This window comes from Terrapene carolina, unplaced genomic scaffold (assembly GCF_002925995.2).
Source record: "Terrapene carolina triunguis isolate 2854851 unplaced genomic scaffold, T_m_triunguis-2.0 Scaffold130, whole genome shotgun sequence".
Lineage (NCBI taxonomy): Eukaryota > Metazoa > Chordata > Testudines > Emydidae > Terrapene > Terrapene triunguis.
In genome coordinates, this window is record NW_020664481.1 from 27,448,526 (window position 1) to 27,464,451 (window position 15,926).

Sequence of the window (15,926 nt, forward strand, 5' to 3'; positions counted from 1 at the left end):
CCATTTTCAGTCAGGGAAGCTGTTTCAGAGGAACTTAGAAAACTTGTTCAAAAGGACATTATTGAAGAGATTAACTCCTCGGAATGGGTTTCACCTATAGTAGTGACGCAGAAGAAGGGTGGAGACATTCGCCTTTGTGTGGACTTAAGGGAGCCAAATAAAGCTATTGTGATTGACAGCCATCCTCTTCCTCACATAGAAGTAGTATTTGCAGAACTCCATGGAGCAAAGATGTTTTCTACTCTTGATTTGCAGAGCGCATACCACCAGGTTATGTTGCATGAAGATAGCAGAGACCTCACAGCATTTATTACACATGAGGGACTATTTCGTTTTAAACGTGTTCCATATGGTCTCGCATCAGCCCCAAGTGCCTTCCAAAAAATGATGTCATTGATTCTGAAGAATCAACATGGAGTTCAGTGCTATTTGGATGATATTATTGTGTTTGGAAATACTACTGAGGAGCATGACAATAACCTGCAGTCTGTACTAAACTGCATCAACAAAGCAGGCCTCAAGCTCAATAGGTCCAAATGCAAATTCAGACAAACTGAGCTCTCCTTTCTGGGGCATACAATTTCACAGGCTGGACTAAAACCTGATCCAGATCATATTCTGACAATTTCAAATGCTCCTCCTCCAACAGATTTGCAAACCTTACGTTCCTTCTTGGGTCTTACCTCCTGGTATGCAAAAATTAATTCCCAATTATGCTTCTGTCATTGAACCGTTACGAGAATTACTACGGAGAAGTTCAACCTTAGTGTGGACAATGGATGCACAAGCTAGTTTCGAAAGGGTGAAAGACTTGATTGTACATAGTCCAGTACTTGCACTATTCAGTCCCGCATTGCCCACAATTGTAACTACTGATGCTTCTGATTATGGACTTGGGGCTGTCCTCACACAACTTCATGAAGACAACACTGAGAGGACTGTTGCGTTTGCTTCAAGGACACTAAGTAATGCTGAGAGAAAATATTCTACAGCTGAAAAAGAAGCACTTGCTTGTGTCTGGGCTACTGAAAAATGGAGAACTTACCTGTGGGGCCGCACGTTCAAGTTGCGCACAGACCACAGCCCTTTGACGACGTTGCTCACCATGAAAGGACTGGGAAGAGCAAGATATCGTATTGCTAGATGGTCTGCAAGACTACTCTCTTTCAATTATGAACTGGAATATAAGCCTGGAAACGAAAATGTGGTAGCTGATTGCCTTTCTCGCCTGCCTTTGCCTTCACCAGATGGTCCACCAGAGGATGAGGATGTAGTAGTTGCCCTTATTACAAGCACTCTTACTGCAGTTACAAGAGAACAATTTCAAGCTGCTTGTTCAGCATGTCCAATTCAACAAAAACTATGGGAATTTCTGACAAAGAGATGGCCCAGTAACCCTAAAAACCTTGACCCAGTTTTGCTGCCTTATTTTAGAGTTCGGGATGAACTTTCTTTGCTCGATGGCTGTGTGCTAAGAGGTACACACCGGCTACTTGTGCCAGAAGAATTACAGTCAAAACTCATACACCTGGCACATGATACTCATCAAGGAATTGTCAGAACCAAACAACGACTACGGGATCTGTATTGGTGGCCAGGGATGGACTCTCAAACTGAAGCACTCATAAAATCCTGTGTCACTTGCCAAATGCATGATAAGACAGCAGTGACATGTAACCCTCCATTACAGCCTGTTCCTCTTCCTGAATCTGCATGGGAAAAAGTGGTGATTGACATTGTAGGACCCTTTGATACTGCTCCAATTGACTGTCGTTATGCCATCACTTTAATAGACTATTTCAGCAAATGGCCTGAGGTAGCGTTTACATCGCAAATTTCTTCTGCTACAGTAATTAAGTTTCTCTCTTCAGTTTTTAGCCGGGAAGGTAACCGCAAAGAACTGATTTCAGATAATGGTAGTCAATTTACTTCCCTGGAGTTTGAAACTTTTCTAGCAGAGAGGAACATTTTACACAGGAGGTCATCCCTATATGACCCTCAAGCCAATGGAGAAATCGAACGGTTTAACAGAATTTTGAAAGAGAGTTTGCAAACAGCTAAACTGGAAGGGCGACTGTGGATACCCTTCACTATTGATTTTTTGCAAGCATACCGGGCTACACGACATGCCACAATGCAAAGATCACCCACAGAGTTACTGCATGGGAAACAGCTGAATACTAAACTGAACATTGCTGGATTGTTAAAGGCACGACCTGATGTCCCAAACAAGGATGATGTGAGAAAGACAGTTGAACAGAACCAAGCAAAGTCTAAGGCTTTCACAGACAAATGGCGGGGTGCTAAGGAACCAAAGTTTGAGTGTGGTTCCTGTGTTAGAATACGAAAACCTGGAATCTTACGCAAAGGGGACCATAAATTCACAGCTCCTCTTAAAATCATAGAGAAGAAGGGCCCTTACACTTATCGACTTTCTGATGGGTGGATATGGAATGCTTCTTATCTTGCACCTGCCTATGCACCAAGAGGAGATTATGCCAACACCCAGTCTGCACTGGATGACTTCACAGTAGAACCAACACAACAAGACATTGCACTGGAACCGGGGCTTGAGAGACGGCCTGTCAGACTCAGACGACCACCTGCCTGGACTAAAGACTATGTTATGTAGTAGCTACAGTGTTTTCAGTGTAATATTCCTGCCAACAGTATAGTGTCTTGTTTGATATTTGTTCCTGGGGTTGGAACAACAATGTTTATTTTAATTTGGAAAGTTTCTTAAGAGAGAAGGGAATGTGGTGTTTAGATGCTGCATGTGATTATTAGAACTGGGAGCACTGGCTGTTGGGAGTCTGAAAGGACAGGAAACAGGAAGGAGGGGGGAGGAGTTGAGGAGGCTGAGAGAGAGTTACAGAGTGTGCAGTTACAGCTTGGTAAAGAGATTTCCACTGTAAATAAAGTTCTGTTCAAGTTTGTTAATACCTTGCCTGGGTGATACAACAACCTTGCTGCAATCCTGAAGGTTTCAACTGCTCAGTCACTGAGGCCAAACATCAATGAAGTGACAGAACTGAAGCGTTGCCAGGTGTCTGGCAAACACTAAAAATTCTCCGGCAGGCGAAGAATTGTATAAAGTCGTATGACAGTTTTATTATTTCTAAGAAATTCAAAATTAAAAATACAATATAAAAGTTTTCTTTTCTGAACACCATCTTCAGTGACATTATTGGCCCGCTGGGAGGATTTGAGGACTGGCACTGGCCCTAAGGTAAATTGAGTTTGAGACCCCTGGTCTACCCCTTCACACACAGCTTCATCCCTGCATTTCAATAGTAGCAATACAAACATACAGGTAGCATACTGTGGGGCTGTTGCAGCAATGTTAAGGGAATGACCCCACACAAGTTCAGTTTCCTCCCCCCAAGAAATTATAGGCCAAAGAACCATCTTCTACTCCTTTCATCACCTTCATGGAGAAAAAAGTGGAATATAATAACTGGCCCTAATCAGGGAATATTTGCAGTATTTAAACCAAAAAAGTGTGTGTACAGAAAACACAGAATGGATTAAAAGATGGAACTGAACAATGTGTCAGGGATTTGCCAAACTATATGATCAAAGTTTCATAACAACAAATACATTTCTGGGGCTAACAGTCTTAATAATTATGGGAAAAAAGAATTTAGATCAAACATGGAGTCAAGAGAGCAAACAAAGTAAAAAAAAACATATTCAAGATGCTAAAGAGCAAAAAAGGTTCAAGTTAATATATGGAAGTACAGGCAGATTAACTGGCTCAAAATAGTTTAATGAGCCACTACATACATGTGGAAATGTTTCCATTAAAGGAATATCTCCAACCACAGCCCACCCCCGCAACGTGTGTGCCTAAATTCTGGTTAATGAAAATAATTTTTGATGCTCCTTGAACTATAATTTGTTCAGGAAAAAAAAGACACCATCAAGTTCATCTTCAAGCTGCTTTAAACCCCTAACCTTCAAGCAACATTTGATCTATGGGAAACAGCTGTGGAAAAGTAAATCTTCCCCCTTTGAAAAAGTCCAGAGTGTATTTTTGTTAAGTACGTTTTGAAGTCATGGTAGGAAAATTAGTGAAAATTGTAAATCTATTTGCAAATCTGGTCGTGTCTAACTCTAAGTTTAGGGGAAAGATTCCAATTTAATAGTAAGACCATGACAACCCTAGTTAAGCATGCTCTCGACCACAGCAGCTGGGGCTCTTCGCTCACCTCCACGTGCTGTGGATTTATTACATGCACCTAACACGTTTCATATTAGACACCCCTTGACTGTGTACTTGAGACAGCAGTGTTCAGTATGTGTTTCCTCTACAGACCAATATATTATTCTAAATTGAGCTAAACTGTTTCCGTTTCATAAGTGCTATAAAGTTCAGATTCCAGTTATCAAGCAGCAGGTTTGCAGTCCCTCTGCAGGGCTATTTTTCATGTGAGAAATAAAACAAAGATTATATAAAAAAAAAGGTAATGCCATATTAAAGCTAATTTTTCCCCCCTTAAATCAAAAGTTCTTTTTGATATTGTGATAGCTTATCTTAAAATAGACAAATTTGAACACCTGATGTTTGGCATATAATATACAGTTCAAGACATGACTCAATACAGCAGCATATTTCAGCTGAAGACAAGAGCTGAGAAAGCAAGTGTAATGCTAACCTTAGATATTGCATTTTTAAACACAATTCTTCTCAAAGTAACAAAGAATCATATCATAGAAGCGCCTGTGAGCAGGACACCCTTTTTTTTTTTTTTGAAGGGCAAAAAAATTCATCCACTTTTTCCTGTTCTTTGAAACACTATTTAAAAAAAAATACAATTTACAATACTATGTCTCTCAAAAATAAATGCAGAGGTTTATGGAAACAGCACATTTGGATTGTATTTATTTTGTGCCAAAAAGGGCACAACCAAAGTACATAACTGTCCAACAAAAACCTTATAATTAAGGATTCTCTATTTCTAGGCTAATGGCGGTTGTATAAATTATAGTGTTGACGTAGCCATCTGTCGGCTTTTATTAATAATAAAAATAATTTGTATTTTGAGAACTTATCATTAAAAATGTCAGTATTTATCAAATGTTCACACAATCGTATTGATGAAGAGATTGTGCTACTTCCTGTACATACATAAGCAAAGGAAACAGAGTATCGCAGATACCACTGTGCAATAACTGTTGATCAATGCTGGCTTTTAAATGATTAACAGCACACTGAATCGGACATCTTTTCTCATAACACTCATGTAAAGTAAACATATTATTTTACAAATGGAAAAACTGAGGCACAGAGAGATGAAGCGACTTACCACCATCACATGAGTCAAAGACAGAGTCAGGAAGAGTACCCAGAAGTCCTGACTGTCATTCCCCCTATTGTAATCATTAAACATGCTGCCCCCACCCTACATCAGCATCTACTAGCTGATTCCCAAAGTGACACTGGTACAAGTCTGGACGGTACAAATTCCAGATGGATCAAACAGCATGTTCCCTAACTGTTTCCATTGTTTTTGCAACCATGATGGAGGAGGTACCAAAGGTAACTGAGAAGAAGATGAGACTCTGGAATGCGTGAAATGCCGAAATACAGGATAAATTAATTAATATTTGGTCATTTGCAATCATGATACCTCTTATATAATGTTCCCATATTTTAAATCTCCAAATATATTGAATCACACCTTATGTGTCATCCCACACATGTATCTACTCTTAAAATAGTGTGCTTGCAAACCAACAACATGAAGAAGATATAAAACAACCCAATGCTAATATAGGTCCCTTAATTACACGTTACTACAGGGGTAGGAAACCTATGGCACACGTGCCGAAGGCGTCATGCGAGCTGATTTTCAGTGGCACTCACACTGCCTGGGTCCTGGCCACCGGTCCGGGGGGCTCTGCATTTTAATTTAATTTTAAATGAAGCTTCTTAAACATTAAAAACCTTATTTACTTTACATACAACAATAGTTTAGTTATATATTATAGACTTATAGAAAGAGACCTTCTAAAAACATTAAAATGTATTACTGGCACACGAAACCTTAAATTAGAGTGAATAAATGAAGACTCGGCACACCACTTCTGAAAGGTTGCCGACCCCTGGGTTACTATCAGCTATCTTAAGTCACTCATTTCAACTAATAAAATAGATATGATTTAGTCAGAAAGTTTCATTTCTATGATGGACTCTTCTATACTATTACTGCTGTTAAATTCAAATAATAGATGTTTCTGTTAATCCTGCTAAAAGGTAACGTTAAATGATTTAGAAACCTAGAAGAGAATATCTAACACCTGCTCTACAGAGTCCCAAACAGTAGTTTTCTATGAAGAATTAATAGGAAAGAGTGATTTATACACCATAACTGGAAAAATGTTTAATATGTCCTCTGTTTCCACCTAAACATGATCAGGATGTTGTTAGGTGTTAAATGAAATAAAATTTTTGACCTGTCCTTTATATAGCATTTCCAGCAGTGCCTGAGCTACAGTATATAAAGTTAACTCCTATCAGGGGAATAAGGAATGTCCTTACCATTTGAAAGTTTAGCCAGCTATGAATTACAGTACTAGAATAAACAGTACTAAAATCACCGATGATGAACATCCATTCCACAATTTGTCTTCTGAATCAGCTGGCCAACAAGGCTGATTAGGCACAAACTTTACAGTAAATAAGAATTAGATGAATCTGTCCATCTTATGTTAGAACAGCTATTGCGCAAAGATGGATTACAAACTCTTACAAAGGGAATTAACTGTCACATAACCTTCACTTTGAGTTTAAAAAAATCTCTCTCTCTCCAGACTGCCAGCCCACATCCTAATGAAAGAAGAAAAGTCAGACGCATCTTCTGTATCACAGTATTCCAGGATTTCACACAATTCTGTATCTTAATCTGTGAGATGCTCAAGTCTGAAAGTGTTTAAAAGCACAATGGCCACACACTGCTTTTAGTTACACATATGCCACACTGTTAACCCCAGTGGGGTTGTACAGGTGTAACTCAGAGCAGAACAAGGTACAAGATATTAGCAGGCACTCTGAAAAAAATTCATTCGTGGTAACTAAGTTGTTCAGTTTCACCTGATAGACAATGGGGAAAAGCGAAAAGGAAAGCTACCCCAATAAGTAAGCAGGTAGGAGGAGCTGTTTTGTGGAAGTACCTTGGGCCCTCTACATTTGCTAAACAACCAGTGGGGCCCCTGGATGATCGAGATACAAAAGGAGCGCTTAAAGACGATAAAGTCATTGTGAAGAAACTAAATGGATTCTTTGCTTCAGTCTTCACGGCTGAGGATGTTAGGGAGATTCCCAAACCTGAGCCAGCTTTTGTAGGTGACAAATCTGAGGAACTGTCACAGATTGAAGTGTCACTAGAGGAGGTTTTGGAATTAATTGATAAACTTAACATTAACAAGTCACCGGGACCAGATGGCATTCACCCAAGAGTTCTGAAAGAACTCAAATATAAAGTTGCGGAATTATTAACTATGGTTTGTAACCTGTCCTTTAAATCGGCTTCTGTACCCAATGACTGGAAGATAGCTAATGTAACGCCAATATTTAAAAAGGGCTCTAGAGGTGATCCCGGCAATTACAGACCAGTAAGTCTAACATCAGTACCGGGCAAATTAGTTGAAACAATAGTAAAGAATAAAATTATCAGACACACAGAAGAACATAAATTGTTGGTCAAAAGTCAACATGGTTTCTGTAAAGGGAAATTGTGTCTTACTAATCTATTAGAGTTCTTTGAAGGGGTCAACAAACATGTGGACAAGGGGGATCCAGTGGACATAGTATACTTAGATTTCCAGAAAGCCTTTGACAAGGTCCCTCACCAAAGGCTCTTATGTAAATTAAGTTGTCATGGGATAAAAGGGAAGGTCCTTTCATGGATTGAGAACTGGTTAAAAGACAGGGAACAAAGGGTAGGAATAAATGTTAAATTCTCAGAATGGAGAGGGGTAACTAGTGGTGTTCCCCAAGGGTCAGTCCTAGGACCAATCCTATTCAACTTAATCATAAATGATCTGGAGAAAGAGGTAAAAAGTGAGGTGACAAAGTTTGCAGACAATACTAAACTGCTCAAGATAGTTAAGACCAAAGCAGACTGTGAAGAACTTCAAAAAGATATCACAAAACTAAGTAACTGGGCAACAAAATGGCAAATGAAATTTAATGTGGATAAATGTAACGTAATGCACACTGGAAAAAATAACCCCAACTGTACATACAATAATTTAGCTACAACGAATCAGGAAAAAGATCTTGGAGTCATTGTTGATAGTTCTCTGAAGACGTCCACGCAGTGTGCAGAGGCAGTCAAAAAAGCAAACAGGATGTTAGGAATCATTAAAAAGGGGATAGAGAATAAGACGGAGAATATATTATTGCCCTTATATAAATAGATGGTACGCCCACATCTTGAATACTGCGTACAGATGTGGTCTCCTCATCTCAAAAAAGATATACTGTCACTAGAAAAGGTTCAGAGAAGAGCAACTAAAATGATTAGGGGTTTGGAACGGGGGTCCCACATGAGGAGAGATTAAAGAGGCTAGGACTTTTCAGCTTGGAAAAGAGGAGACTAAGGCGGGATATGATAGAGGTATATAAAATCATGAGTGATGTGGAGAAAGTGGATAAGGAAAAGTTATTTACTTATTCCCATAATACAAGAACTAGGGGCCACCAAATGAAATTAATGGGCAGCGGTTTAAAACAAATAAAAGGAAGTTCTTCTTCACACAGCGCACAGTCAACTTGTGGAACTCCTTGCCTGAGGAGGTTGTGAAGGCTAGGACTATAACAGCGTTTAAAAGAGAACTGGATAAATTCATGGAGGTTAAGTCCATTAATGGCTATTAGCCAGGATGGGTAAGGAATGGTGTCCCTAGACTCGGAGGGTGTCAGAGGGTGGAGATGGATGGCAGGACAGAGATCACTTGATTATTACCTGTTAGGCTCACTCCCTCTGGGGCACCTGGCATTGGCCACTGTTGGCAGACAGGATACTGGGCTGGTACTAAGAAAATCTCATCCTGAGCCAAGGAGTCAGAAATATCAAAGACAACAGCAATATACACAACTTGTTTTTATAGCTATATATATGGAAATTTTAAAAACAAATGAAATACACGTATAGTCCATCTTCACCCAAAACTGCACAGTCGGGGAGATTTTGTAATAAGACAATGAAGTAGATGGCTATTGTTCCCTAGGACAATTGTGTCTTGAAAGGAGTAAGAGGAAGCTTCAATTAAAAATAAGGAATAAACATCTCAACTTCTCATACCGGTAGTTTATCCTGTAAAGTACAAGCGGAAGAAATTTTCCTATTGTGCTGAAGCTAACCTCAATTGCAATCTGAGCATCAGATAGGGAAAGGCTTAACAGGTAAACTTCACTGTGCACCACTAACAAGGAAGAAAACAAGAAAAATATGAAGAAAACAGTCTCCAAAGACCAAAAAACCCACAAAGTAATTACACATTCTGGCCAGATCCTCAGCTGTTGTAAGTCACCCCCATCCCACTGACATCAATGGAGCTATGATAATTTACTCCAGTTGATGGTCTGCCCTCTATTTTCAATAAACATTTGCATTCCTAAGCCTTTAAAAATTACCCAGCATAAAATAGCAGTCTCCTGGGTGAAGGGGTATTGCCAGTCCAGGTGTCTTTATGTCCCATGCAACCTTCAGGCCTACATGCCAATCAGCTGGGTCTCTCCCTTCCACATCCTGTTCATTAACTTTGTCACTTGCAGAACCTAAAAAAGAAAAAGAAAAGAGAAATAAAAATAAAGAAAAAGGCAAAGAAATGAGGCAGGATTAGAACCACACAATACAAAGAAGAATTTAGTAGAGCAAACCCAAATATGTTAGGGATGGTCATAAGCCACTGAACCTAATTTTCCATTGCCCTGCACCTCATGGAGTCACTGATGTCAATGTAAAGTGAGTATAAAGTGGGTGTAAAACACTACTAACCCAAAATGTATACAGGAGGCACAGGATGATGGAGAATCAGGACAATAAAGTCTGGCACCACATCTAAAATTCCCTACAGTTCTGGGATGTTTGGATCTGGGGTTTTGGTTTTGTTGGTTTTTTTAAAATACAGATTATTAAAACTATAGTAATATGCTTACCAATATTAGAGCGGAACAATGATACCACATATGTAAGAAGAAAGAAATTCTATGATACTTTGAGCCAAGGATGTCAAAGCACTTTAAAAACAATTAAACTTGTTTACATGTTATTAGTTCTAATTTTACCAAAGCATAAACTAAGGTTCAGTGAAGTTCAAGTGACTTCTATAAAGCCACACAGAAAATCAGCAGAGTTGAAGAGATAATCCTGGAATCCTATCTTGCATCCTCTTCTCACATTATTAGACTACTCAAACATGTTAGAGAGGGCAACAGTCAATGAAGATTCTGTACAATCTAATCTTCATGTGGTTGTCTTATCATTAAACAACATGAATGTGATAAACTAGGAGAAAAATAATAATCCAGTGCAATGAAAAAATATTTGGAGCTCAATCTCTCAACTAGAACTATTTTCAGAGGCTGAGTACAACGCTGTATTAAGTGAAAGATACAGTCTGCATTTATAATAAGGTATGTGGAAACTATGGTGTAATAGTTTAATGGCTGATGTAACAGTGCATTTTGTCAGGGGGAGGACGTAGCTATTAATGAGCAACTGGTACTCAACTACCATCAATGGCTAGTAATAATCAACAATTGTATGTTGCCTAATTTTTAAAGAATCAATAATTACCGATTGGTTGAATATATCTATTTCACTGCCATGACAAATACACATTAATGTCCTAATTTTTGTAGACTTTAAGCTTAATTATTTTTAGAACATAAATACTAGAAAAAAGATTTATAACTTTCATTATTCTACACACACTTACAGAGTAGTGTTGACCTCATGCCTTCAGAATATTCAAGTCATTCATCACATGTGGCTACTACAGTGTTTACTTAGTTGGGGGAAGGCATAATAGTTAATAAAATTCTAATAATTTTCCAGATGATTTAAATTTTGCTTAAATTCTGGAACCAGGAAGAAAAAAAAGTAAATATCCCAGAGCCCAAACCTGATGTCTTTGTTTACTCAGGCAAAACTCCTATTATAAGATCAGCCCCACAATAGTGCCCCTCACTATTGTTCTTCTCATCCTGCTAAAGCTTTGTCTCAGGATCAGTGCACAGCTCTAGGCTGTTCCATCAAGGAGCACACAAATGAGAAAACAACAGCTAGCAAATACTCTGAGAAAAATCAATACTAAAGTCTTTCAGGGGCTTTCATATTTTCTGCCCTGTTCAGATAAATCGTAACTTAATTTAAGAAAAAATGCTTTCTGAAAACTGCAAATAGGATGGCTTTCAAGGCATTTTTAATGCAATACATCATGGATATTATAAAAAGAGGTAACCTTTGTGGGTTAACTCTGTCTGTTATGCTGCTTTCCCATTCACTTTGGCAGCAGCACTGTTCACAATATGGCACCAATAAAATATAGAACTACAATCAGAGACAGCAATTTCAATCAAAGTTTCCTGGGGTCTCCTCATAAATCCAGCACCTTTGGAATGTGCTCGTTAAAATGACTTAGTTTTTTGCAGTTTGATAAAATTTTTATTGCTTAAGTACAGAGTTCAAATGTAAGCTCACAGACTCCCTTTCCCTATGTTCCCAATGAATGCACCTAATAATTATCTGCAGCAGTTGAAACTTATTACTCTTACCATGTTATTCTGGAAACAAATGGAAGCAAGCTGCTACTTGCTTCTGTCAGTTATGCCAAAGTGATTTTAAAATAAGGCTTCTCATCATTTGTGGCATATCCCTACGTTAGCTGGCAAAACTTATATGTAGGGAGAAGTTATAATAAAATCCTATTGTAACCTCAAGCAGCAATGAGGCCATATATTTGTTTAGACAAGTATAGTTCCGGTTTAAGTTAAAACATTTGGATGTTTCAAGTTCTACAACTAAACTATAGGTATTGTAATCATAAAGGTGCTATGTATATGAAAGACTCATAATACAAATAGACCTTAAAGAGATTTGTTTACTTTGGAACAAACTATACAGAAATTGCCAAATTTAGCAGTGCTTAATAAAAACAAAGCAAAACTCCCATTGATCTGCTCAATACAGGACTGCAGAATCTGGCCCTCAGGTATGAGTTTGCTCACATCCAAAATGAAATGCTGCCACTATGTAACAAGCTTACAGCAACACTCCTCAACAGTTTGGACGTACAGTACCTACCCAACCGTAATTAAAGAGGAAGTTGTGATAGAGAGAACATAGTAACTGAAGTAGAATTTGGCCAGAACACCAGGCTTGATGTCCCAGTCTGGTATTTCAGAGGTATTCTAAATCCCAAAATCTTGAACCTGCCTGTCACAGCTTGCCCAGAGCAAGGCAGTTCATGCAAGGAGCTCCTTCCTAGTCCTTCAACAGTTAATTGAAGTTCGACTCAAATATTGGCCACCTGAATCTTTGAACCTCAGAACAAAATAACCAGTTTGTCACATTGCTTCAGGTGAAGGTACAGAGGATGGCTAAGCCCTGATCAGGACCTGGGGTTCTGGATTAGGACCAAGGGAACTCCCCTCCTGTCCAGCTTCACCCTGCACTCCTCCACAGAAGAAGCAGGCAAGCCTTCTTATTGCTCTTGTTGGGTCCTGATTGGCTACTGCCCCTTCCCAGCCCTTCTAGACTCTGGAGGACCATGTCTTATTGCTTCTGTCAATACCACTGACTGAATGTTAGACAGTGCTTGGAAATCTGAAGTCATGGGCCCTCTGACACTTTTTTTTCAGGTGGGGTGTGTCAGGGTGGCAACACCCCAAGCAGGAGACAGAGAAGGCCAGACACATTACATCACACTGCCCTTATGATTTTGGGTCACGCCTGGACCCAGAACAAAGAAGGGCTTGTTTTTCTAGATCTAGTTTAGTTATTGGCCCACTATGGAGGAAGTCTTGCAAAGACAGCTGACTTTGAGAGGTTTCTTTGTCATTTTGGGCCAAACAGAACAGTTTGAGAGATTTTAGCACTTTCAAACCCAAGTGCTCCCTGTTTTAACCTTGAATTGGAATGCCAAACCTAATCCTAAATTGAATCCTAAATCAAACCCTAATGCCATGTCTCATTTCTTATAAGAAGTATCATTGCCAACCTATGCAGAAAAACAAACTGTGTAATATTTGGTTTTGCTGTTGACCCCAACTGACAGCTCTCATACAAAGGCAGAACAAAGCATTATGCTTGACAGAATTATTTATTTCAGTTTTTAAGCTGTGCCTAGCCAGAGATTTGGGCACTTGTACATTGTTTCATGAAACATACAAAGTTTAATCAATTACCAAAATATAAAATCCCTCCCTGTTCCACCCAAGCTGAGACTCCACTATCACCCACTATTATCCAATCAGTTCACTTTCCCACAAAAAGCCCAGGAGAAAAGATTTGCTTTGCAATATGAATTAAAGGTCAACAAATCTAGCCCCTGCAGGACCAATGCCAATGGTGACATAGTAGAGGACCTTTCTTAAAAATAAAAGATGCCCCACCAGCAGCCCTCCCCCACTCAAAGGTACTCAGGAATCAAACCATATTGCACACGTTAAATTGGACTCAGAAATCAACTGGAAGCCGTGACAGATCATGCAACACTCTGAATGAGAAGCCCCATTCAACAGGTGGGTAGTTTTAATCTTCACTATCTGAAGTTTCAGTGGTTGTGGTAAAGGATAGCCCCATATACAGCATATTACAATAATCCAATCTGGACGTCACAAAACACATATTTCTGTGGTTTGCACCCTGGCCAAAAACTCTTTATAGTTCAAGATTCTTTATAGCTCAACTCATCTAACTTGGACTCTGACTTCCACCACAGGCGCTCTAACCATCTTTTTAAAAAATGATTCTCTAAAAACAATATACCGGTATTAACAAGGATGTCATTTAAATTTTCAATTCCAACTGGGATTTATATATACAAAATTCAAGGGATTTCCTGAATTCCTGCATTCTTATCCATTTGTCCCTTCAACAGAAATCGCAATTTTCTCCCAACAGTTAGTGTCTGAACATATCAGGCACAAAAGCACTACCAAAAATAATAATAATAAAAAAAAATTGGGGAAGTTCTTTCATCTCTAAATTGATGTGGGAGAGAAATCTTATTGATATAAACAGTGATGCTGGTGAGAAAAACAGACCGACAGCTTTAATTCAAATAAAGATTTAATATTAACATTATGAAGAGCTGCTATTAACTTAACTTTTCACAAGTATATCATTGTTATAGACAGTTATTAACTTGTTGAAAAGCACTCAACAATTGCCCTAAACCTACCTGAGAAAATTACCTCTAGCTGGTTAATGTCTACGAGTAATGACCAACTTCTAGCAATTATTGCATAATTATACAATTCACACACAGAAATGAGCATGTAGCTACATATTCAGTGCCAGGCAGTGAGGAAATATTTTTACATGTGGCATTTCTTTCCACAGTCAGTATCTAGAACATATTACTGATGTTAGAAACCACGGACGATAACTGCTTTTATGTTGTACAAATAAATTATTCAGTGTCCATTAAATAGCAAATAGAGGAGATTACTGGTCAATTATAAATCTTTAGGATCATTCCAATTGTTAATTATTATTAACCACTGAGGAAATGGTCAATGTTGCATCTCAGTTTCTTTCCCCACTATTGTAGAAATGATGGGGCAGCTATTAAGTTTAGCAAAGGGATGTTTCTTTTAAAAACATGAAAAACACAAATTTTACTTTATGAAAGTAAAAAATAATGGTTCCTTCAAAATTAGTCTTTACTGCAGTTAATCATTGGTTTTGTTAAACTGTTAAACATTAACCTGTCAGCTAACAGATCCAGCCGTTTATTACTCTAAGAGATTTACACAGCAAGCAGCTCTTATAGGGCAACAAGCCAAACAAAATACAGTAAAGTATACAGAAGAAAACTGTTTCTTCAACCTCTAAACCAGCCTGTGAAAATCCCACGTAAGTGAAAGACAGTGAATTAGGGTCATTGCATGATTTTCCATGAGAAAAGGGTTAGACTCTTTGGGCTAGAGGACCAATGTGGGCCTAAAGGAAAAACCTCCTTGCAAAGCACACTCTTTTCTTGGGTTGTTTGTTTAACTACAATTATTTCAGGCAGGTCCATAATGAATTAGGGATATACAGCCCTTATTGGGGGGAGGGATAGCTCAGTGGTTTGAGCATTAGCCTGCTAAACCCAGGGTTGTGAGCTCAATCCTTGAGGGGGCCACTTAGGGATCTGGGGCAAAATTGGTCCTGCTAGTGAAGGCAGGGGGCTGGACTCGATGATCTTTTGGGGTCCCTTCCAGCTCTATGAGATAGGTATATCTCCTTATATTATATTATTGTGCCTCTATTTTGGAAAGCCACACCAACTTTTCTACAGAGCCAAAGGAAAATGAGTAAGTCTTGTTCATTATATTAATGGTCCCATGTGATGGGAGCTCAGGATAGCATCTTTTTGGTAGACTCAACACTATACTCCTGGTATAGAGTTGGTTGACACTCAGAATTCCTGTTTCACAGGAAATTCCAAACATTCTAAAAAAATCCATTCCAATTTATAAATTTCCTGTTGAATAGGAATTCCAGAAAAAAATACTTTGAAAAATTGAAAATTTTGTTTTGAATTTGACAGTTTTTTATTTTTATATTATTTTAATGTAATTTATATTATTTTGAATGTAAAATTAGTTTTATATTAAATTATATTATTCTTCAATTTGTTAACAATTGCTACTCCAATTAGCTGAGTAAAATATTTTGTTGTTGTTATGAAACTGTTAGACC

General features: G+C 38.4%; 1 protein-coding gene across 1 annotated transcript in view; it reads right to left on the bottom strand.

Moving 5' to 3' along the window:
• The window catches only part of FTO (FTO alpha-ketoglutarate dependent dioxygenase), a 270,679-nt gene that overhangs the window by 237,774 nt on the left and 16,979 nt on the right, over positions 1-15,926 (bottom strand). The window contains exon 4 of the mRNA XM_029911787.1: positions 9,644-9,787. Coding sequence (XP_029767647.1) covers positions 9,644-9,787 — 144 coding nt within the window. The remainder of the gene's footprint in view (positions 1-9,643; positions 9,788-15,926) is intronic.